We start from the raw sequence: 23569 nt of genomic DNA on the forward strand, positions 1-23569 counted from the left end.
TGTCCCCCCAATATTCTGAAAAGTCTTATGTTCTCTGGAACATCATGGCTCACAAAAGGTTTGATTAGAAACTCCAGATTTGTTTCATTCATTCATGTTCAATAACATTTAGTGCACGAAAATGATTTATTGAGAGAATCTGATGGTTAATTGTGAACGTGTTAGCTATGAATGTGAATCTGTACATGGGCCATGAGGCCACTGAAGAGTTTATAAACTTGTTGCTAACTACTATGTTAGCTGAGTTTGTAAACCCTCAAAAAAATTAGCAATATCATAAAAGTGTATTTTAACTTTGCTGCGTGTGTGTGTGCATGCATGTAATATAAGGGTAAGATTAAGTTCATATGTCACAAGTTGGGACTTGAATGTCAGGCAGGTAAGGAGACTCCTTACAGCACAGCGAGGTTGTGCTTCTTGAAATCTCTGTGGTTACATAATAACTATAACATCCCATAGGTGTGGGAAAAAAGCAAGGAACTATGACACCCAGGCCCTTATTTGAGAGGAAGTGGTTTATGATCACTATACCCAATGCATTTTTCTTTGGACAATACTAGGCTATTACAGAAAAATAAGAGAATAACATTTTTAAAACCTTAAATAGACAACAAATGATAGCAACAAAACTTAAAAATAAACAGAGTCACTTACTCTCCAGTAGCAGGAATGTTACTGCTCACTTGGGATACATGGGTACTGTGGAAAGGGAAGAAAGATCTAATTACCAAAGTAATGTCATAGAACACCTGAAGGACAATGTTGACTTTTCTTCTCTCATTGCCTTTCTTAGACACTCCATCATCTACTACATTAAAGGTATGATCTGTGAGCAGGAATTCATGTCCTAGAATTACATACGCATATGACAAGCTTCTGACCCCCACAGAATTTTGACTCACACTGAGTTAGAACGCACACTTACACAAGGCTCGTACACTCAGAATTGGATTGCTTGTCATTTACTACCAAGAGATTGCAGTAAAAAGGAAGGCATTTTAGCTATAGCACATTATGATTCTTCTCCGCCTGAATATTCTGCAGTCGTAGATCACACTTAGTTTAATCAAATGAGCTCTGTTCTTTTGAGTCAAGATTTCAAAATGTACACACTGTAAAGTGACTTAACATGTATTAAACTACTCTTATTTCCTCTTCAGATTCCCCTTAACCAACTCCCCATTTTTCATGTTCTTGGCTTCCTATCCACTTTTTTTTTTTAAAGTATATATTCTCTGTTTGCCTCTCAGTCTGACTCCAGGCTCAGAAAGAGGTAAAATAATCTAATTCTAGTTGTCACCACTCACTATTCAAAGCGCTTTCAAGTAAGGTGACGTGCCATCCCGCATGGGTTACAGATCTGTTCCCTAACTGCAGGGTCAGATTAGATTAGGCTAAAGAAAGTCCCTCCCCTTTCATGTAGCATCAGATTGCTCCCCATGTGTTGACTCAGCTTTGCAGATAAGAGGGCACGTGAGATTTCACTCCTGTTCACCCGCCTACAATATTAATTAAACCAAATAAGTTAGTTTAAATGTTGCATTTGGCTTTATTCTCTTATCAGCAAGAGGATCAATAGCAGGGATGCCTGGTGTACTCAGACGTAAATCGAACCTACACATTAGATTAAAAGAGGGACTTGTGAAAGTCTTACTTCAGAATTCTAGGTTTACTGTGCCACCCTAACAGAAAATTTACTGCTTTTAATCTACACATGCAAGGGGTGTCCTTTCAGAAACTTTAATTGCTGATGATTCAATAATCGCTCTATTACTTTAAACCAATCACAGTTTCTAATGTTTCTTCTATCCTTTCTCTTTAATATTTCCTCCACCAAACCACTGCAGCTTCCCTGCAGAGACCTGATGCCAGCCGAAAGGCTGGAGCACTCATGCTCCTCAGAAGGCAAGCACACTGTCGCTTCGCTGGTAGCAAGTGGCAGGGAGAGGGGGTTGAACTGGTGTGAGGAGGTATAATAAAAAAGTGTCACAAAAATCAGTTTAGTAAAGCCACACAACAGCACACATCTCTACAGGTCTAGAGGATAGAACTACTGCAAGCCTACATGTTGTAGATAAGCCAGCATGTTGCAAGGAATTCAGTGCACCCTCACTAACCAGCTTGGTGTGTGTAAATTAGTGCAGTGCACCCACACATGCCACTCCCTTCAACTGTGCAATCTGACTTCTACCCCAGACACAGTTACTCAAAGGATTCACATACCATGAAAGCACATGTATATTTGGAAGTCTGTTCCATGTATACATAGACGTTATACCTATATAATACACATACAGGTTTATATTTCCGATTAATACATTTATCGTTTGTATCATCTTATTGTATTTAATATTACCCTTACACACACACACACACAGTTGCATAATAAATGTAATTTCTCACAAATGTGTAACTGCCACAAGTGTGGTTGTACTTTAACTTTACATCAAATTTCTGTACTTTCTCATTTCTAATATTTACATACAATACATATCAAATACTGATACCTAACACACACACACACACACACACATTCACTTGCCCTTTATCTCATCTCTCTTCATCCTCCATCCCTAATAAGCTTTCTGTTTCAGGGTTTTTTTGTTTGTTTGTTTTTAAGACATGGGGTCTGAAAAGGAATGGACACTTGAGGATATTAAACTCAGAAAATAGCATTTTCCTTCACATTATGCCATATAATTCCAGCAAAATTACTGTTGTGTAAAAATGCAAACGCCTGTTTCATGACTGTAGTCTTGAGCTCTTCCTTCCATTTGTTTACTGGCGATATTTCACGCATTGGGCAGAATTCTGAAGGTTTATGGGGGAATGATTATTATTCCCTAAAATTATTTTTCGCCTTTTATCATTTAACTTCATTTAAACTTGGGGAGAAAGGATTATTAGAGCATGCAGTTCCTTCTTCCAGGAAAAAAGTAAATAAAAATCAAATGCACAACAGTGTATAAAATTCCCAAACATTTTCATAATTTCAACATATACTTAGTAGTGATTTTAACCTATAACAAAAGTGACCTCATCAACACTGATTCAGTTTTAAGTCAATTAAACCTGCTATTTTCTAATGACACATATACATATGGCTATCATTTTGGGGCAGCTATTAAAATATCTACTAAGGGACTGTAGGTTCTGAGAGCTAAACAATACTGATTTTAAAATTACTTCATGGACATAGAGAGCATGAAGTAAATACACCGCCACCCCCTGCCAACCACCACCACCTGGTGAAGAGAAAGTACTTAAAAAAAAAAAAAAAAAAGCTTCATTAGCCCTTTTAAATTTAGAAACTACCTTTTTCTTGGTCCCGTGATATGTTAATGCTCTTTACTGGGCCTTTCTCTCAATAGCAGTGGGATTTTGAAGGAGAAGTTTTCAGATATACTACATTTCTTGTAATTCCACAGTAATTGGCTTTCCATGCTATTTAAGCTCAAAGCTTAATTAAAATGCACTGCCAAATTGGTTCTATTCTGTACCATTAGCCAGGAGGTTACGCCACTTTTAAAAAAATATCTTGATGGAGTAAACAGAATTAGGAAATAGCTTTAGAATGTTAGGCACAAATGGTATGTGTGTATTATTGCCTATGTTAATAACCTCCAGTAAATACATGGAGATATTTAATGAGAAATTGTCAAAAAGCTAACAGCAAAGAAACACTTCTGGTAACAAATTCGAAGGGGTTTGCTGAACTTCTTGGGTGGCTGAAGTCACTTGGTCCTCAGCTTCATGCTTCTCAAAGCACCCAAAGGCATGCTATGAATGCCCAAAACACATTACTTGTCATGTCTTACTGCGTAATTAATTGCCTCTAAATAGCAGCTTTGTTCATTAAATCAGTAAAACAATGTGAATGCATGTCCTGCTTGGTTAATAATTTTCTCCTTCTGTGTCTGACGCATTGATATATACAGTCGATTATTTTCATTACATTATACTGTACTTCTACCGCTCCACCCCACACCCCACTGACATCATTTTGGAGAGTTATCCAGTTCTGGGACTTCATGCTCCCTCAGAACAAGCCAAGGCCATAAATTCCTGACAAAAGTCTTGTTTTAAACACCAACCCCTCACTGACCTGCTCCCACAACCCCTTCATACTTCTTTCCCTAGGGGGGGTCCGAATCACAAAAGTGCCTCAGTGTTAGCTTACACTAGAGGTGGGCAAACTATGGCCCGCAGGTCATATCTAGCCCGTGGGACCATCCTGCCTGGCCCCTGAGCTCCCGGCCCAGGAAGCTAGCCCCAGGCCCCTCCCCCACTGTCCCCCCTCTCCGAGGGTCTCAGTGCACTGCACCACCAGCACTTTGGCCCAGCACTCCTGCCAGATAGCGCGGGCGGCATGGCTGGCTTCAGCTGGGTGGCTGGGCTGAGAGCTCCTGCTGCTCTGAGCAGCATGATAAAGGGGCAGAGGGACCCGGGGACAGTCAGGTGACAAGGAGTGGTTGGATGGGGCGGAGGTTTGGGGGGGTAGTCAAGGGACAGGGGACATTGGATAGGCATGGAAGTCTCAGGGTGGCCTGTCAGGGGGCGGGGATGTGGATAGGAGTTGGGGCACTCAGGGGACTGGGAGCAGGGGGGTTGGATAGGGAGTGGGGCCCCAGGAGCGGTTAGGGGTGGGAGTCCTGAAAGGGGGCAGTCAAGGGACAAGAAGCAAGGGGGGTTGGATAGGTCGGGAGTCCTGAGGGGGGCAGTCGGGGGTGGGAAGTGAGAGGGGATGAATGGGGGGCGGAGGCCAGGCTGTTTGGGGAGGCACAGCCTTCCCTACCTGGCCCTCCAGACAGTTTTGCAACCCTGATGTGGCCCTTGGGTAAAAAAGTTTGCCCACCCCGGCTTACACCCAGCACCCTAGACTTGCAAATACAACCTAAGTCTCATGGACCCCTCAGCCTCTGTCAAGTGTACCCTATCACCTCAAGTGCACCTTCTCCCATGCATAGGAAAAAATGATTTACTTCATAGCCACATCCTCCAAGTCCCTGTCCATCTCGGACAACAGATGCTAATTTTTTCTAGCACTACTCCATTATTACAGGGCAAAATATTAATATCCAGCTACGGTACATAAAGGACAAATCATTCAAACCTGGGTGTCTAAAGGTAGGCCTCCAAATTCATATTTAGGCACCTAGTTATGGGCATCTGACTTTATTTACAGGTACTGACCAACCCCAGCTCCCAGTGCTATTAACTCCAGTGAAAGGAGAGTCTTGTGGGAGGAGGTCGCATATACTGTTCCATTTAGGCCCGTTAGGCAAGTGGACTGATTTATTTCTGTTACTGTTCAACAGACCAGTTTTTATTAGAATTAGTTCTAATCTCACCTAAATATTACAAAGCTGGGCACGTTCATTGTAAGGGGCTTGATTTTCCTTGTACCCAAGGGCAAAACAGGAGTAACTTCACAAAATTAATGGAGTTCCAGTGGGGTCAAACTGATGTAAGAGGAGAATCTGATCCAAAGAATCTGTTAGCAAAGGGAAAGCCTTCATCACTTGCTCGATCATTTCGGCCTCCGTTCTCCTTATTTATGTTATTTTTAAATATTGCAAAGAAACTTCTGACACTAATACACTGAAAGCTGGAAATTACAATCAGCGTAGTTTAGAATTAGTCAGACTGAACACAGCAATGTTACGGAGAGGCATGCATCTCCAGATAACTAGTTACTGCTTGGATAACTTTCGAAATTAATGTTAAAAAAGATCTTGAGTGTGATTTTACATGTAAGTCATCAAGGTAAAAATACAGGGTGAGATTCTCATCTCTGCTCTGGTACCTTTACACCAGGTAAAAAGGGCTGGAGTGATGTAAATGGGCCCTAAAAACCTCGGTTCTGCCTTGAGGAGGATTCCTCTCCAATGTAAGCACTGCAGAAGACAGTTATAAGGTTGCCCTCTGAGACCTCCATTACAAGGCCAGGAGTAGCAAGGCTGCTGGGAAAGGGGGATGGAGACAGGAGGGAGGTTCGGGGTGGGGGTAGGGGTCTGCAACACACAGTACTGTGGAGATTCTGGGCAGAGGCAGCCCAAGGAAGTAGCCATAACTCAGACAGGCCCTCAGGGTTGTCTAAATTATGCCAGAGTCCTCTCCAGCTCCCAGGGCAGCTCAAGACTTGCAGGTTTCGTAGGTGGCTTAAGCCACTTTAGCCACACCCCACTTGGTCTACAAGTTCTATGTTTGTGTCTCTTAAGCCTGGTCTACACTACGCGTTTATACCGAATTTAGCAGAGTTAAACCGATTTAACCCTGCACACAATGAAGCCCTTTATATTGATATAAAGGGCTCTTAAAATCGATTTCTGTACTCCTCCCCGACGAGGGGAGTAGCGCTGAAATTGGTATTGTCATGTTGGATTAGGGTTAACGTGGCCGCAAATCGACGGTATTGGCCTCCGGGCGGTATCCCACAGTGCACCATTGTGACCGCTCTGGAAAGCCATCTGAACTCGGATGCACTGGCCAGGTAGACAGGAAAAGCCCCGCGAACTTTTGAATTTCATTTCCTGTTTGGCCAGCGTGGAGAGCTCACCAGCACAGGTGACCACGCAGAGCTCATCAGCACAGGTAACAATGCAGTCTCCTGAGAATCGAAAAAGAACTCCAGCATGGACTGCACCGGAGGTACTGGATCTGATTGCTGTATGGGGAGAGGATTCCGTGCTAACAGGAGTCTGTTCCAAAAGATGAAATGAAAAAACATTTGAAAAAATTTCCAAGACCATGATGCAGAGAGGCCACACCAGGGACTCAGTACACTGCCGTGTGAAAGTTAAGGAACTCAGACAAGCCTAGCAGAAAACCAAAGAAGCAAACAGAAGGTCCTGGGCAGGGCCGAAAACATGCCACTTCTACGCTGAGCTGCATGCAATTCTCGAGGGGTCCACCACCAGTTCCCCATCCCTGTCCGTGGATTCCGAGGTGGGGGTGGTAATCTCAGCCAAGGCTGAGGATTCTGCGGACGGGGAAGACGAGGAGAAGGAAGAGGAGGACGAGCTTGCAGAGAGCACACAGCATTCTGTTCTCCCCAGCAGCCAGGAGCTTTTTCTCACCGTGATGGAATTACTCTCTCAGCCCTCCCAAGCCACTAGCCCACACAATGAAGCCATGGAAGGGACCTCTGGTGAGTGTACCTTTGTAAATATAAAACATGGTTTAAAAGCAAGCGTTTTTTATGATTACTTTACCCTGAGGACTTAGGATGCATTCGCAGCCAGTACAGTTACTGGAAAAGTCTGTTAACATGTCTGGGGATGGAGCGGAAATCCTCCAGGGACATCTCCATGAAGCTCTCCTGGAGGTACTCCAAAAGCCTTTGGAGAAGGTTTCTGGGCAGGGCAGCCTTATTCCGTCCTCCATGGTAGGACACTTTACCACGCCATGCATGTAGCAAGTAATCGGGTATCATTGCATGACAAAGCCTAGCTGCATATGGTCCCAGTGTTTGCTGGCATTCAAGTAACATCCGTTCTTTATCTCGCTGTGTTATCCTCAGGAGAGTGATATTGTTCATGGTAACCTGGTGGCCATTCCTACTCGGCTGTTTGCCTGTTGCTTAAAAGAAATCCTTCCTTGCAGGTAGCCAAGCAGGGGGGCGGGTGATTGGCGCTGAGCTTTTTCGTGTTTGGTTGCAGAGATCTTCCCTGCTACCAGCCACGTGGTGGAAGGAGGGGTAAAGCAATCATCCCAGAGAATTGGATGGGGGGCTGGTTTCTGCTGCTGCGTGTCAACAGGAAAGAAGCAGCACTGAATGGGCTTTGCTTGGTATTTGGGAAAGGAAGGTGCTGGATATATGAAGGCTGCAGAAGCCGAAAGACAATTTCTTACCATGACCGCATGTGAGCCAAATTCTGCTGCCTGGACCTGCGTCTGTGAGATCTCTAACACCAGAGCCGCAGGCACTCAATATTAAGATGCAAAATGCGACCTTGTAGTGAAATCACATGTGCTATGTAAGGTGAATAGTGTTGTTCACCGTGAAAGAGTATAAGCATTGTTCTATAAAATGTATCTTTTTAAATACTTCTCTCCCTTTTTTTCCCTCCCTTATGCAGCTGAAAATTTTTCAAGCCTCCCTACTCCATCCCAAAGGCTAGCTCAGATAAGGTGGCGGAAAAAAAAAAGACGCAAGACGAAATGTTCTCGGAAATCATGGAAGTGACGCGCAATGAAAGAGCTCATCTGAGTGAGTGGAAGGACGTGGCATCAAATTACAGGAAAGATGCCAGTGAACGTGAGGACAGGAGAGACACTCGAGATGAGAGGTGTAGGCAGGAAGATCAGAGGTGACGGGATACAACTCTGGGGCTGCTGTGTGATCAAACTGACATGCTCCGACGTCTGGTGGAGCTTCAGGAACAGCAGCAGGGCCACAGAGTGCCGCTGCAGCCCCTGTGTAACCACCCTCACCACTCACCATGTTCCTTAGCCTCGTCACCCAGACGTGTAAGAACGCGTGGGGGAGGCTCCATGCACCCGCCCATTCCACCCCAGTGGACAGCCCAACCAAAAGGCTGTCATTACTTTGAAATTTTATAATGGCCTTTTCCCTCCCTCCTATCCTCCTAAACCCCACCTGGGCTACCTTATCAGTTCTCTCCCTCTTTTTATAATGAATTAATAAAGAATACATGATTTTTAAATGATAGTGACTTTATTTCCTTAAGCAAGCTGTAATTGAAGGGGGAGGGTGGGTTGTTTACAGGGAATGAGTCAATCAAGGGGGGGTGGGGGGGATTCATCAAGGGGAAACAAACTCAGCAGTCAAACCATACCCTGGCCCATGATGACAGTCAGCTGCAGCGGCACAGGAGGCGGCGAACAGAGCGGCTAACAGGGGAGTTTCAGTGGGAGTGCTGTTGGAGGAGCAGGTTTTTGTGGTTTTTGTAGTTTGTGGTGTTTGTGTGTGAGTGAGTGTGTGTGCAGGCTGCTAGGGGCTGTGTGCTGAGAGCGAGGCTGAGCCCTGAGTTGGGGGCGGGGCTTACCTGATTAGGGGTCCTATATAAGGAGCCAGGCACTCAGGCAGCGGCACAGTCAGCTGCAGCGGCACAGGAGGCGGTGAACAGAGCGGCTAACAGGGGAGTTTCAGTGGGAGTTTCCAGGGGGAGGTTGCAGGGGAGACCAAGGCAGAGGAACCGGGAAGGCAGACCAGGGAAGAGGCAGCCCTGCGCTGGTCGGTGGCCTGCGGTGCGGTGTGAGGCGTGGATTGCCAGGCACAGAGTTGCAGCGCTACGATGGAGGCAGAGGCAGCAGGTGCAGACACACTGAGGATGACTGGGTGCGGCAGCTGCGGCATGTACATGGTCCTAGAGGGAGCACCTGAAAGGAGTTTCATCTGCATGAAGTGTCGTCTGATAGAGCTGCGGAAGAAAAAGGTAAGGGGACTGGAGATGCAAGTGGAAACTCTGGCTGAGTTTAGAAGGGGATTTGAGCAGATGATGGAACACAGACATGATGAGGCACAGGGGACAAGCTCAGGCGAGCGGACAAAAGCAGGACCTAAGGACTCTGAGGAGGGACTGCTGGGTGAGGAAAGTGGACGGTGGAAGCATGTCACTAGGAGAACCAGACAGAGGATAAGACGGGCCAGCGATGGACAAAGAGAACTCAGGAATAGGTTTGCTGAGTTGGGAAATGAAGATGGAACACAGCGGGCTGCTGAAGGAGTAACGACAAGGAAGAAGAGGCAAGCAGCTAGTCCTGCAGATGGAGGGGAGCAGTCAGTGGAGGCAACAACAAGTACGAGCCCTAGGAGGATTGTGAGGTCAAATACAAATCGGGAGGAATCACGGCCAGTTGCTGTGGGGGATAGACCGGAGAATCGCATTGTCACCAGGAAAAGGCAAGTCTACGTGATTGGAGACTCTCTACTGAGAAGAGTAGACAGGCCTGTAACTAGACCGGATCGGGAGAACAGAAGAGTGTGCTGTCTGCCGGGGGCTAAGATACAGGATGTGGACTTGAGCCTGAATACGATCTTAGCGGGAGCGGGAAAAAATCCGTTGATTATCCTTCATGTGGGAACGAACGATACAGCTAGTTACTCACTGGACTGTATCAAGGAGGACTATTTCAGACTGGGGAAGAGGCTTAAAGACATCGAGGCTCAGGTGATCTTCAGTGGGATTCTGCCGGTTCCTAGAGCGGGGCGACGAAGGAGGGACAAGATTATGGCGATCAACAGATGGCTCAGGGAGTGGTGTTATAAGGAGGGCTTTGGGATGTACGGTCACTGGGACGCATTTACGGATAGACAACTGTTTGCTCAGGATGGACTTCATCTCAGCAAGGAGGGAAATAGGATTCTAGGATGGAGGCTCGCCGACCTCATCAAGAGGGCTTTAAACTAGAAAGTTGGGGGAGATGGTTGGGAAATGTTCGGGAGATCTCCACGCCAGAACATAACCTGGAGAGGGAAGTAAACAAAGTGAGCGGGGATACCCTTGCGGCCCCAAGATTTGATCCAAGGAGGAATAGTGGAGTAGAAACCAGAGTAACGGGTGATGCTGGTGGCAGACAGATTGTGCACGACGGGGGAAAGAATGTCACTGACGCCAAACGCCGAAAATTAAAAGGTTTGTACACTAATGCGAGGAGCCTAGGTAACAAGATGGAGGAACTGGAGTTACTCGTGCAGGAAGTGAAGCCGGATATTATAGGGATTACCGAAACCGGGTGGAATAGTACTCATGACTGGAGCACGGGTATTGAAGGCTATGTGCTGTTCAGAAAAGACAGGAAGAAAGGCAAAGGTGGGGGAGTAGCCTTGTACATCAATGATGAAATTAAATGTAGCGAAATAAGATGCGATGGAATGGATAAGACGGAGTCCGTCTGGGCAAAAATCACACTGGGTAAAAAAGCAACTAGAGCTTCCCCTGAGATAGTGCTTGGGGTGTGCTACAGACCGCCGGGATCAGATTGGGATATGGATAGAGACCTCTTTAATGTCTTTAATGAAGTAAACACAAAGGGGAAATGTGTGATTATGGGGGACTTCAACTTCCCGGATATAGACTGGAGGACGACTACTTGCACGAATAATAGGGGTCAGATTTTTCTGGATGTGATAGCGGATGGATTTCTTCATCAAGTAGTTGAAGCACCTACGAGAGGGGATGCCATTTTAGACTTGGTGTTGGTGAGCAGTGAGGACCTCGTAGAAGAAATGGTGGTAGGGGACAACCTTGGTTCGAGTGATCATGAGCTGATTCAGTTCAAACTAGATGGAAGGATAAACAAATGTAGATCTGCGATTAGGGTTTTCGACTTCTCGAGGGCTAATTTTAAAGAGTTAAGGAAATTAGTTAGGGAAGTGGATTGGACGGAGGAATTAGTGGATTTAAATGTGGAGGAGGCCTGGAATTACTTTAAGTCACAGCTGCGGAGACTGTCAGAAGCCTGCATCCCGAGAAAGGGGAAAAGAACCATGGGCAGGAGTTGCAGGCCAAACTGGATGAGCAAGCAACTCAGAGAGGGGATTAGACAAAAGCAGAAAGCTTACAGGGAGTGGAAGGAAGGCAGGATCAGTAAAGAAAGCTACCTTGCTGAGGTCAGAATATGTAGGGATAAAGTGAGGAAGGCTAAAAGCCGCATTGAACTGGAACTTGCAAAGGGAATCAAAACCAATAGTAAAAGGTTCTACAGCCACATAAATAAGAAGAAAACAAAGAAAGAAGAAGTGGGGCCGCTATACACTGAGGATGGAATGGAGGTTAAGGATAACCTAGGCATGGCCCAACATCTAAACAAGTACTTTGCCTCGGTTTTTAATAAGACTAGTGAGGAACCTTGCGATGATGGAGGGATGATAAACGGGAATGTGGATATGGAAGTGGATATTACTGCAACTGAGGTAGAGGCCGTACTTGAACAGCTCGATGGGTCGAAGTCGGAGGGCCCGGACAATCTCCACCCGAGGATATTAAAGGAACTGGCGCGTGAAATTGCGAGCCCGTTAGCGAGAATTTTTAAGCAATCGATAATCTCGGGGGTTGTGCCATATGACTGGAGGATTGCTAATGTAGTTCCTATTTTTAAGAAAGGGAAAAAGAGTGATCCGGGTAATTATAGGCCTGTTAGCTTGACGTCTGTAGTATGTAAGGTCTTGGAAAAAATTTTAAGGGAGAAAGTAGTTAAGGACATAGAGGTCAATGGTAATTGGGACGAATTGCAACACGGATTTACTAAAGGTAGATCGTGCCAAACCAATCTGATCTCCTTCTTTGAGAAGGTGACGGATTACTTAGATAAAGGAAATGCGGTAGATATAATTTACCTAGATTTCAGTAAGGCGTTCGACACGGTTCCGCACGGGGAGCTGTTAGTTAAATTGGAAAAGCTGGGAGTGAATATGAAAGTTGTAAGGTGGATAAGGAACTGGTTAAAGGGGAGACTCCAGAGGGTCGTATTGAAAGGTGAACTGTCGGACTGGAAGGAGGTCACCAGTGGAGTCCCTCAAGGATCGGTTTTGGGACCGATCTTATTTAACCTTTTTATTACTGACCTTGGCACAAAGAGCGGGAATGTGCTAATAAAGTTCGCGGATGACACGAAGCTGGGGGGTATTGCTAACACGGAGAAGGACAGGGATACTATTCAAGAAGATCTGAACCACCTTGTAAACTGGAGTAATAGAAATAGGATGAAATACAATAGTGAAAAGTGCAAGGTCATGCATTTAGGAATTAATAATAAGAATTTTGGATATACATTGGGGGCGCATCAGTTGGAAGCAACGGAGGAAGAGAAGGACCTTGGGGTACTGGTTGATAGCAGGATGACTATGAGTCGCCAATGTGATACGGCTGTTAAAAAAGCAAATGCGATTTTGGGATGCATCAGGCGGGGTATTTCCTGCAAGGATAAGGAGGTGTTAGTACCGTTGTATACGGCGTTGGTGAGACCCCATCTGGAATACTGTGTGCAGTTCTGGTGTCCCATGTTCAAGAAGGATGAATTCAAACTGGAACAGGTTCAGAGACGGGCTATGAGGATGATCCGAGGAATGGAAAAAACTGCCTTATGAAAGGAGACTCAAAGAGCTTGGCTTGTTTAGCCTGGCCAAAAGAAGGCTGAGGGGGGATATGCTCGCCCTATATAAATATATCAAGGGGGTTAACGTTAGGGAGGGAGAGGAATTATTTAAGTTTAGTACTAATGTAGCCACGAGGACGAATGGGTATAAACTGGATATTAGGAAGTTTAGACTTGAAATTAGACGAAGGTTTCTGACCATTAGGGGAGTGAAGTTCTGGAATAGCCTTCCGAGGGAAGTAGTAGGGGCAAAAGACTTTCCTGGCTTTAAGACAAAGCTTGATAAGTATATGGAGGGGATGTTATGACAGGATCGTTAATTTGGGCAATTGATCTTGAATTACCACCAGACAGGTCTGCTCAATGGTCTGCGGGGTGATGTTGCATGCGATGGGTACTGAGTTGCTGCGGAGAACTCCTTCTTGGGTGCTGGCTGGTGACTCTTGCCCACATGCTCAGGGTTTAGCTGATCGCCATATTTGGGGTCGGGAAGGAATTTTCCTCCAGGGCGGATTGGCAGGTGCCCTGGAGGTTTTTCGCCTTCCCCTGCAGCGTGGGGCACGGGTCGCTTGCTGGTGGTGTCTCTGCAGCTTGAGGTCTTCAAACCATTTTTGAGGATTTCAATAACTCGGTCCTGGGATAGGGGTTGTACAAAATTGGATGGGTGGGGTTCTGTGGCCTGCCTTGTGCAGGAGGTCAGACTAGATGATCAGATTGGTCCCTTCTGACCTATGAGTCTATGAGTCTATGAAACTGGCTTCTCTGATGCGCACCGCTTCCTGGTGTGCTCTTCTAATCGCCCTGGTGTCTGGCTGCACGTAATCAGCGGCCAGGTGATTTGCCTCAGCCTCCCACCCCGCCATAAAGGTCTCCTCCTTACTTTCACAGAGATTGTGGAGCACACGGCAAGCAGCAATAACAAAGGGGACATTGGTTTGGCTGAGGTCAGAGCGAGTCAGTAATGTGCGCCAGCGCGCCTTTAAACAGCCAAATGCACATTCTACCACCATTCTGCACTTGCTCAGCCTGTAGTTGAACAACTCCTGACTACTGTCCAGGCTGCCTGTGTATGGCTTCATGAGCCATGGCATCAAGGGGTAGGCTGGGTCCCCCAGGATAACTACAGGCATTTCAACATCCCCAACTGTTATTTTCTGATCTGGGAAGTAATTCCCTTGCTGGAGCCATTTAAACAGAGTAGTGTTCCTGAAGACACGAGTGTCATGAACCCTTCCTGTCCATCCCACGTGGATGTTGGTGAAACGTCCCTTGTGATCCACCAGTGCTTGCAGCACCATTGAAAAGTACCTATTGCGGTTTACATACTGGGTACCCTGGTGCTCCGGTGCCAAGATAAGGAGATGTGTTCCATCTATTGCCCCACTAGTTAGGGAATCCCATTGCAGCAAAGCCATCCACTATGACCTGCACCATTTCCCAGAGTCACAACCTTTCGAAGCAGCAGCTTAATGACTGCTTTGGCTACTTGCATCACAGGAGCCCCCACAGTAGATTTTCCCACTCCAAATTGATTCCCGACTGACTGGTAGCTGTCTGGTGTTGCATGCTTCCAGAGGGCTATCGCCACTCGCTTCTCAACTGTGAGGGCTGCTCTCATCTTGGTATTCTGGCGTTTCAGGGCAGGGGAAAGCAAGTCACAAAGTTCCATGAAAGTGCCCTCAGGCATGCGAAAGTTTCGCAGCCACTGAGAATCGACCCAAACCTGCAAAACTATGCAGTCCCACCAGTCTATGCTTGTTTCCCGGGCCCAAAATCGGCGTTCAATGGCTAGAACCTGCCTCATTACCAGCAGGATCTCCAAAGCACAGGGGCCCGCGGTTTGAGAGAATTCTGTGTCCATGTCCTCATCACTCTCGTCGCTGTGCTGCCGTAGCCACCTCCTCCTCGCCTGGTTTTGCAGGTCCTGTTTCAGCATAGACTGCACGATAATGTGCAAGGTGTTTACAACGTCCATGATTGTTGTCTTGAGCTCAGCAGGGTTCATGCTTGCTGTGCTATGGCATTTGCATAGTTCACCCAGGAAAAAAGGCGCGGAACAGTTGTCTGCTGCTTTCATGGAGGGAGGGGTGAGGCTGTACCCATAACCACCCGCGACAATGTTTTTTGCCCCATCAGGCACTGGGATCTCAACCCAGATTTCCAAGGGCAGGGGAGACTGCAAGAACTATGGGATAGCTACCCACAGTGCAACGCTCTGGAAATCGACACCAGCCTCGGAACATGGACGCACACCGCCGAATTAATGTGCTTAGTGTGGCCGCGTGCACTCGACTTTATACAACCTGTTTTAAAAAACCAGTTTCTGTGAAATCGGTATAATCCCGTAGTGTAGACATACCCTTAGAGAAAGTCTACACTGGAAAAAAAATAAAAATAAAAAAGATGTGTTCGGAACTCAGGTTAACTAATTTGCATTAAAATAGCAGCAAAGACCCAGCAACTAGGCATTTAATTCATGATCAACCCCAAGGAGCCCTGCTCTCTAGGTTTTAACTCACACTGTTAGCCTGAGTTTAAAGCCAAGTCTCTCTCTCTTCACTGTTATTTTAACCCCAGTTAAGAATATGCTTTTTTCTGCAGTGTAGACACTCTTAAGAGGCACAGTCCAGAATTTCACCTATTGTCCTTTGCTACAATAAAGCTACCAAAAATGTGCAAACAAGAGTGATTTCATTTTGCACTTGGTCTCACACATTTGTCATGGCTCCCACAGAGGTCACAACTGGAAAAGTTTGGGTACCACAACTCTTTACCTCTTTAATGAATCCTAGTCTTTTAATCTAAACTGAATATACCTTGTCATGATTTTGAATAAACTTCCCAATATCTGCACCTTGTGCAGAGTGTATCATTAACCTATTATTGCATTAGCCACATGATTGATGTTACTCAGGAACTGAAAACCTTCCCCCCACCTCCCCTGCAATAACAGAGGCACTGCAGAGCAAAATGTATTACTGTCAAATATTAAGAATTGTAATTAGAATTAGTCAGAACCTACCATACTATAATCTTGCACAGGATTGGCTTTTCCCTTCTGCCCTAGGGAAGGTGCATTACAACAGCATGGAAACATCTATAAATTTAATCTAAAACATTAAAAATATTTTAAAAGCATACAGTGTTGCTTCCTGGCCATCAGTAATGACCTATAATTACCAAGGTCTCAGGCTATGGAGAGCTCAGAGCTTGGAACTAATGCTATCATTTGCACAAGGGGTTACTTATAATGCACATACTTAATGCAGATAAACAAAATGTTCAAAAAGAAAATGTAAATGATAACCGAAGGAAAATTACAGAAGAGGCAAACAAGTTCACTCTTCTAGCAAAGCTGCCTGAGGAAAAATGCCAACGAAAACAGTTTCTACAGTTTTTTAAAAACAGAACAATTCCAAAGTCTAGTTGGTACATAATTCCTCTGGTTTAACAATGGGACTTTTCAATGTTTAAATGTACCAGAAGACATTGGAATCAGTCTAAAAGTTATTTATTATCCAGAATTGTAATGCTAGGTGCTTTCTCCTTTACAGTTCAAGGTATGTAACATACCTTGTGTTTTGTCTAGAAGTTACAATTCCATTATAAGAAATTTGCTTCATGCTGTAATTTGATGTACTAATCTTCAAAGCAGGAGAGGATTGTTTTTTGTATATAAAATCTGAAAATGGTGATGTGCTGCAAATGCCCAGCTATGTTCAACCATGGTATGGACTTGATTTCAACCTTCTCTTAATAGTTTTATATTTTTGAAAGTTCAAATACAACACAATTAGCCTTGCCTTAATGTGGTATATTGTATTTGCACGATTATCTTAATGTTAGGAAAAATGAATCCTATGAAGAACAGTGATTCTCCTTTGCTTTTCGTATATATGACTCCCTTTATCCCTTGTTCTGGTATAATCTCCTGTGACTGGCACCTACCGTTCAAAGCAGAGATATCTGAGTGATGCAAGTACCCTGGCTAAGGCTAGAACTCTACTGGAGTGGAGCACTAAATATACAGAGATGTACACTCCAAGCTTCTTTCCCCCCCTACCACTTTCATCTACTGCACATGCAGTGGAGCACAGAGCCACCAGCCCAGCAACATTTCGTTTGTTAAAAGGGCCCAACACTCAAAGGGGTCTGACTAGCTAACATTAGGACTCTGATTCTCTCAGGATCAGCCCCTTAAGTAACAGCCAATAACTCTACAAATAGATTTTCAATGTTGTCCTGAAAGGCTGACATCAGAACAGACACAGTAAATGTCACTGCATGACTTGCCCATACGCACCACACAGGCTAAGACTCTTGTCAGTAATGCTGCACTGACAAGACCATTTCTCTTGTGTAACATGGGACAGATGTTAAAGAGAGAAAGAGAGGGAGGGGCATTGCCACCGAGAAAGAGAACGGTGGGATTGAAAGAAAAAACACAAGGATAACACTGGGGAATACCACCTGATGTATGAATGCAGTGTGTGCAGGGCCAGACCCAAAGTCAATGCAAGCTTTGTCACACACTTCAGTAACAGCTGGGTTGGGCATGGTATTTCAATACAGTACTCATCAGTGGTGCTGGAACCCTTTTAATAGTGGGGAGTGCTGAAAGCCAGCCTCCTTACGCCTGTCTGTGCCCTCCTACCCCACAGCTGGGGCCGGGAGCAGTGACATGTCGGGGGGGAGGGGGGGCTGGATGGGGTAAGAGGGCAAAGGCTGGGGACAGGCACGGGGCAGGTTGCAGAGCCCCGGCTTCAGGGCCAGCGGCCCGGATCCTGAGAGCACAATCCTGAGAGTGGTGGGGCCAGGCACATGGCCAGTGACCCCGTGTAAAACCGCAGCACCCCCTGCACCTCTAGTTCCTGTGGCTATGGTACTCATTAGTGAGATAGCCCTGCATCTCAAAGCAGCCCATTCATAGTGACTCAGGAATCATGCTATTTTCTTTTTCCATTCCTTTGGTTTACGTCAGGATATACCCACTGAGAAATTTCTTTAAAAACAGTCTATATGACAGTGTAATTTCTAGAACACACATGTCACCACAGATCACTATTACCTTCTATTAGTTCATCCCCACCAGGCTGGGCGCAACTGCCCTTACTTGGAATTGACTTTGCCAGCTGCTATTTGCATGTGAAACTGCGTTATCTAACACAGCTGACATTAGCTTTCCTGTTGTATAAGCTAAATAGTCCAGAGCACACCATCTTATGTAACCATTTCAGTTCTAATGTTCACATGGCTTTCAGTATAAGACGTTCTGGAACACAGATACCCTTCAAGCACGAACAGGTCTGTCACATCTTACGCTGGGGTTACGTTCCGCAGTCAGCGCAAAAAGCGAAAATCACATATAGTCAAAATTACATTGAGTGTAATGACGGGCAGAATCACCTGCACTACAGGTACATTATTCAATTTGTTGTTTTAAATTTTTTTTTTGGTTTTTGCCAACCGCATAAAGAGGAAATCACACATGTTAAATAAGCATGAGGTGCGACAGACCTGAACTTCTAGGACAAGCAATCGCCAGTAAGGTTTTCCTTTTCTTTTATTATTCAATATTCACATTGCAAGGTATTCAATACAGCACTGCTGAGCAAATGAACTAGATCTTCTTGATCAGGCTTACTTGAGTTGTATTCTCCCCCCAGTTTCCAATAAAATCCCCTAAAGATGGATTTTTTATTAGTATATTTTAATAATAGTGGGTTAAGAACACTTTTGATTCACAATAACACGTGGAACATCATTTAAGTACTAATTCTTGCCCTTCTTTTTGTTTGTTTATTTGAAGTAAGATCAAGGAAAAGAAAGTTGTTTCTCACTAGTCATGGACTATGAAATACAGAATCAAGTAAAAGAGTTTAATAGAAACATCAAGACATTGGCAAAAGTGATAGAATGTTCTGCTGATTGGCAGAAGCCAAGTATTACGTAGCATTTGGAATATGAACAACTCTTGTTCACATCCAACCAGCCTGTTACATAACAGTCTGCATGAAATTACTGTACTACAGTACAAACCAAGAAGTAACTATACCCCCAGCAACCCACATCCCTATGTATTTACATTAATTATTCAACTGTTGCATCACATGAATAAGGCTGCAGACTATGTAAGCTTAGTTAACAGCAAACCAGGGCAAATAAAATGGACCACCAGACAGACTTATGCACTGATTCAAAGGGCTCCCCCGGCCCCTTGCATGGAATAAAGTTGATTACAACACATGTCATCTGCTTCCCTGAAGCAGCAATAAAAATGGTAAAAGTCACATGGGAAAATCTGCCACCCACCACAGGAGCTCTGAACTGAAAAAGCACCAGCCGCTGCCCAGCCTGCACTGGCTCCCCTGCGAAATCACCTCCACTTGGCACCCAGCCTAACATTTACACATTTCTGATGTGTGACAAATAACAGCAAGAGTTACAAGCTGTTGGTTTTATTTACCAGTAATTGCTTGTCAGTGTTGTCACAAGCGAAACAAGCTAGGCAGGAGGGCTGATATCACAAGGTGTGCTACTCCCTCTTTGTTCTTGTTTGCCATTTCTTCAAACTACTTATTGGCTCTCATTTACTCCTCTTCAAAATTTGCAAAGTATATCTTCCGATTCCCTTAGAAGTCACCCTCCTTCGGAGTTCTCTCATCCATTCCTATTAAAGCCAAACCTATACTTAAGAGATCACTTGAATCTTCCTAATTTCCTCCTCCTAAGAAATATTGTTCCTCTAATCCCATAGAGTCCATCTTTCCCTCTAATAGACTTCTTGATTCTTCATCAATAACTCCACTCAAACCATGCATCCTAATCTCTCTTGATCACTCCAGCTCAACTGATATTCTCCTGGATCTTCTTTCCAGGAGATTTCTGCTCTAAGGGAGGTCTCAGCTCTCACTAGGTCCCAAATCAGGAATGCACTTAGGCATGTTTAGTCCATCCCTCTTCAGAAAAGTACAGGCTTAAGAGCTTTCCTGAATGGGGATGCTTTCATGAGTTTGATCTTGAAGAAATATACACTTCATTTTTAACAGAAAGTAAACTTGAAGGAAAACAGTATGGTACATAATTAGTAAGAGTCCTTTTTATATTCCCTCCGCCTGCCACAACCTCCAGGGTTAGTTAGAAAGAAGTATATCTGTTTCAATTTTTGTCCAATGATCTTTTATTTTTAGCTATTGTTGTAACAATATCTACAAGGAATTGTCTATTAGAGTAAAAATAAAACACAGCATTAAGGGTAATACAGAAATGAAAATGCAATGAGATGTGGGGAAGCTGCATAGCATGGATACTACAGATCTTACTTACATCTTCATGATCTGGGAGCTGGAACGAACAGCATGCTAATGAAATTTGCAGATGATGCTAAAGTGGGTAGAGTTACAAACACCAGGCGAGACAGAGACACAACAATAAAGGAAACTAAAGCGGTTAGAAATATGGGTAGAAAATAACAAAAATGAGACTCCACAAGGAAAAATGTAAGATAAGGAAAAATAATCTGGAACATGTACACTAAATGGGAGAGAGAAACATGGGAATCAGTTATTCTGACAGAGAGCTAGGAGTGAAGTTTCTAGGCAACAACTAAAAGGGGAAGAGGGAAATACAGTGAGAGTCCACCAGTATCTGAGTGTAAACACCGAAGAGGGAGGGGAATTATTCAGCGGGGTAGACAGAGGCATAGCTTGGAGTGATGGGCTGAAATTGTAGGCTACTTAGCAATCTGCAAATGTATCTCCACTGCTAAGACAATCAATAAACCACCCCCCAAACACACCTTTCAAGATCTCTGAGTCCTACACAAGCCTCTCTCTCATACAAACAGATGGTCACTCCCCTCCCCCCCCCCCCCCCAAACAGGCATGTCTGGAAGTAAGGCATTTTCTTATTTTCCTGCACTGCCTTCCTGCAATAGCAGGAAAGCTGCCACTGCATGGCTGCTAACTTTCAGACAGATCTGGGGCAGCTAACTATGTGCTGTCTCTTACTCAGGGCTTGTGGCAAAGCTGCCATTGAGCTTGTACAGCAGGAGTTGTTTATAATGAATACTATTTAATGAAGTTATGTAATCAACATGAAAATCAAGTTAATCCGCTAACTGAAAAGTTTACCAGTCTGATGTTAAATCAAACCCCACGCCCACAAGCTTTCAATCTTTTTACATCTCAGAGGATTCACCCACCCCACTGGCTGCTGAGGTGATCATGACAGTAAACAATAATCTCAGACTTGATTAGAGACTGTTGGCACATTTCTGGCATCATCCCCAACATTATGTTAAAATATTAAAGCCTTCCCACACAGAGAAACCAACCAAAAGGAGGAGGAGTAAATACCTCAAATAGAAGGGTGACATGGGCCGCTCATCTTCTTGGGAACTAAAAATAAAACACATTTTTGAAGTTAGTATGTAGTTCTGTTCTTTATTTGCAAGTTAATTTGTAGCAAAACATTTGCTCTTTAAAAAACAAGATAAAAATAGAACACCATGTGTCTGGCCCAGAGGCTATATTTAATATGTGTATTTTGTTCTACAATAACTCATGAAAGGGAATTTTAAATTACAGTCCTCAAAGTTATGAAATCTCAACTAATTTGCCAGTGATCATGAATGTGGAACAATCTGCTGTAGAACTGTCCAGAGTCACTGCAGTTCTGCAGCACTTCAGGGATTATTCCCATAGCAACAATATAGAAATTCTGCCAACAGAATAACAGGGCCTTTTGCTTCGTGCAATACCAGAATTGAAGAACCTGCTAGTAAAGGTAAACAGAAAAGCTTCTGTTAAACAAGGGAGATTATTTAAAAACATTTAAGATGCCAATTTAGTAACTAACTATGCACAGAGTGAAACATTCCAGGCTTGATTCACCATGCAATATGCTGGTTTTACTCTACTTAAATGAAACTGAGTTGCACTGGTATAAAACTGAAGTGGCACAGCGGTGAGTCAGGCCTGAATAAAACTCAATCATATTAAAAATAAATATAGATGAAAAAAAGCAGCTCCTCCTTGACTTGAGTCCATTGAGTCCCTGATTTGAGATTACTGGCCAAATTCCAACTCCATTGATTGCAGGGCTGTGTTGACAATTAGAATCAATTTAACACTAAAGGATTCTCCTCTCTGAAGTGTTGTTCAGTGTTTTGCCTTTGTATTATTTAAAGACCCGTTTGTTCTAGCACCCTAATTCTACTTACATTTACACATGTTCTTAATTTTCATGCTGCGAATAGTCCAAGTTAATAGGACTATTCACAACAGTAAGGTTAAGCACCTAAGTGTTTGTAGGATCAGGGCCTAGAAGTCTAATTGTGTCAGGGAACAGCTAGAAGTGTTTACCTGTTTACTATTTGTAGGGTGGAAAAAAAAGATTAGAGACTCACGTCAAGGAACTGTGTTGCAGTCTAGGTCATACCTAGTCAATTCAGTGTTCCCACGTCAGCAGTGGGATGTCCAGATTCTAAAGCAGATTGAACAGTGGAGGAAAATACTGTTTCTGGTATTATCAACTCCTATCCACAGATTGTAACACCCTTCTCCAACACGGTTATATGATCATCTCCTAGCCACCATACAAACCCAGTGTTAGAACACAAACTTCTCTAATCAAGCCATACAAAAATAAATGTTATGGTCAGATGTGTAGGGTAGATAGACACTTAGATTGTAAATCTTTGGGGCAAGAAACTTGCCTTACTCTATATGCATATAGCACATGATCCAAAGCCCATTGAAATCAATGAAAGTCTTTCCAATGTCGTCACTGAGCTGTGAATCAGGCCCATAAAGAGCTGTGTAAATTTGGGGGTCTGTATAAATTATTTTAAAGAAAATAAATAATCATAGTAAAAGATTTGAGAAACAGAGAATTTATAGTCTTTCCATTGTTTCAGAAGCTTGATGTCAGGAGATCACAACCAGGACATGGGTGATCATGCCCAATGGTCAGAGCCAGGGGTGGCCAGGCCTCAAGGTTAGCGTGGTGCCAGAGTTAAGAATCAAGACATCGAGACACACCTGGGAGCATGGCTGGGAAGCAGAAGCTGAATGCCACAGCCAAAGGGTGAACCAGAGATATGGCCGAGAAGCAGAGCCAGGGGAGTCAAGGATGGAGAAGGGCAGGAATTGAAGTGGGCACAAGAACAGACTAGGCAGGAACAGGCACAGGAAGCAGGACCATGGATGTGTTGAGCAGCCAGGCAAGCTCTGGCTGCTGCTGGGTTAAGTAGCAGCTTAGCTATACCCCTCACCCAGTGAGGAAGTGCAGTCAACCAGGCAGCCCCTGCCAGCTGTGCCCAGTGTGTGGCCAGGAGACTGATCACAACAAGATACGCAGTCCTTATGTGTGTATATTAATCTGTGGCACATTCTTTATTAAATCAATATAGTTTATTATGACTCATAAGGCTAGAGGCAGAGTTTCCATCATTTGCTCATTACGCTTCAATAACATAACAGTTTTACTTATAGCCTGAATACCA

The 23569-nt window shown here is 44.3% G+C and overlaps 1 protein-coding gene across 12 annotated transcripts in view; it reads right to left on the reverse strand.

The window, feature by feature from the left end:
• Positions 1-23569, reverse strand: part of FAM13A (family with sequence similarity 13 member A) — a 234699-nt gene that overhangs the window by 56565 nt on the left and 154565 nt on the right. For 11 of the 12 annotated variants that reach the window (XM_050943999.1, XM_050943998.1, XM_050943995.1 and 8 more), the window contains 2 exons: positions 21420-21461; positions 655-699 (listed from right to left, as the gene is read on the reverse strand). In XM_050943999.1, the coding sequence (XP_050799956.1) occupies positions 655-699; positions 21420-21461 (87 nt within the window). The remainder of the gene's footprint in view (positions 1-654; positions 700-21419; positions 21462-23569) is intronic. The other variant, XM_050944005.1, reaches the window with a different exon arrangement.

Source organism: Gopherus flavomarginatus, chromosome 3 (assembly GCF_025201925.1).
Source record: "Gopherus flavomarginatus isolate rGopFla2 chromosome 3, rGopFla2.mat.asm, whole genome shotgun sequence".
Taxonomy (NCBI): Eukaryota; Metazoa; Chordata; order Testudines; family Testudinidae; genus Gopherus; species Gopherus flavomarginatus.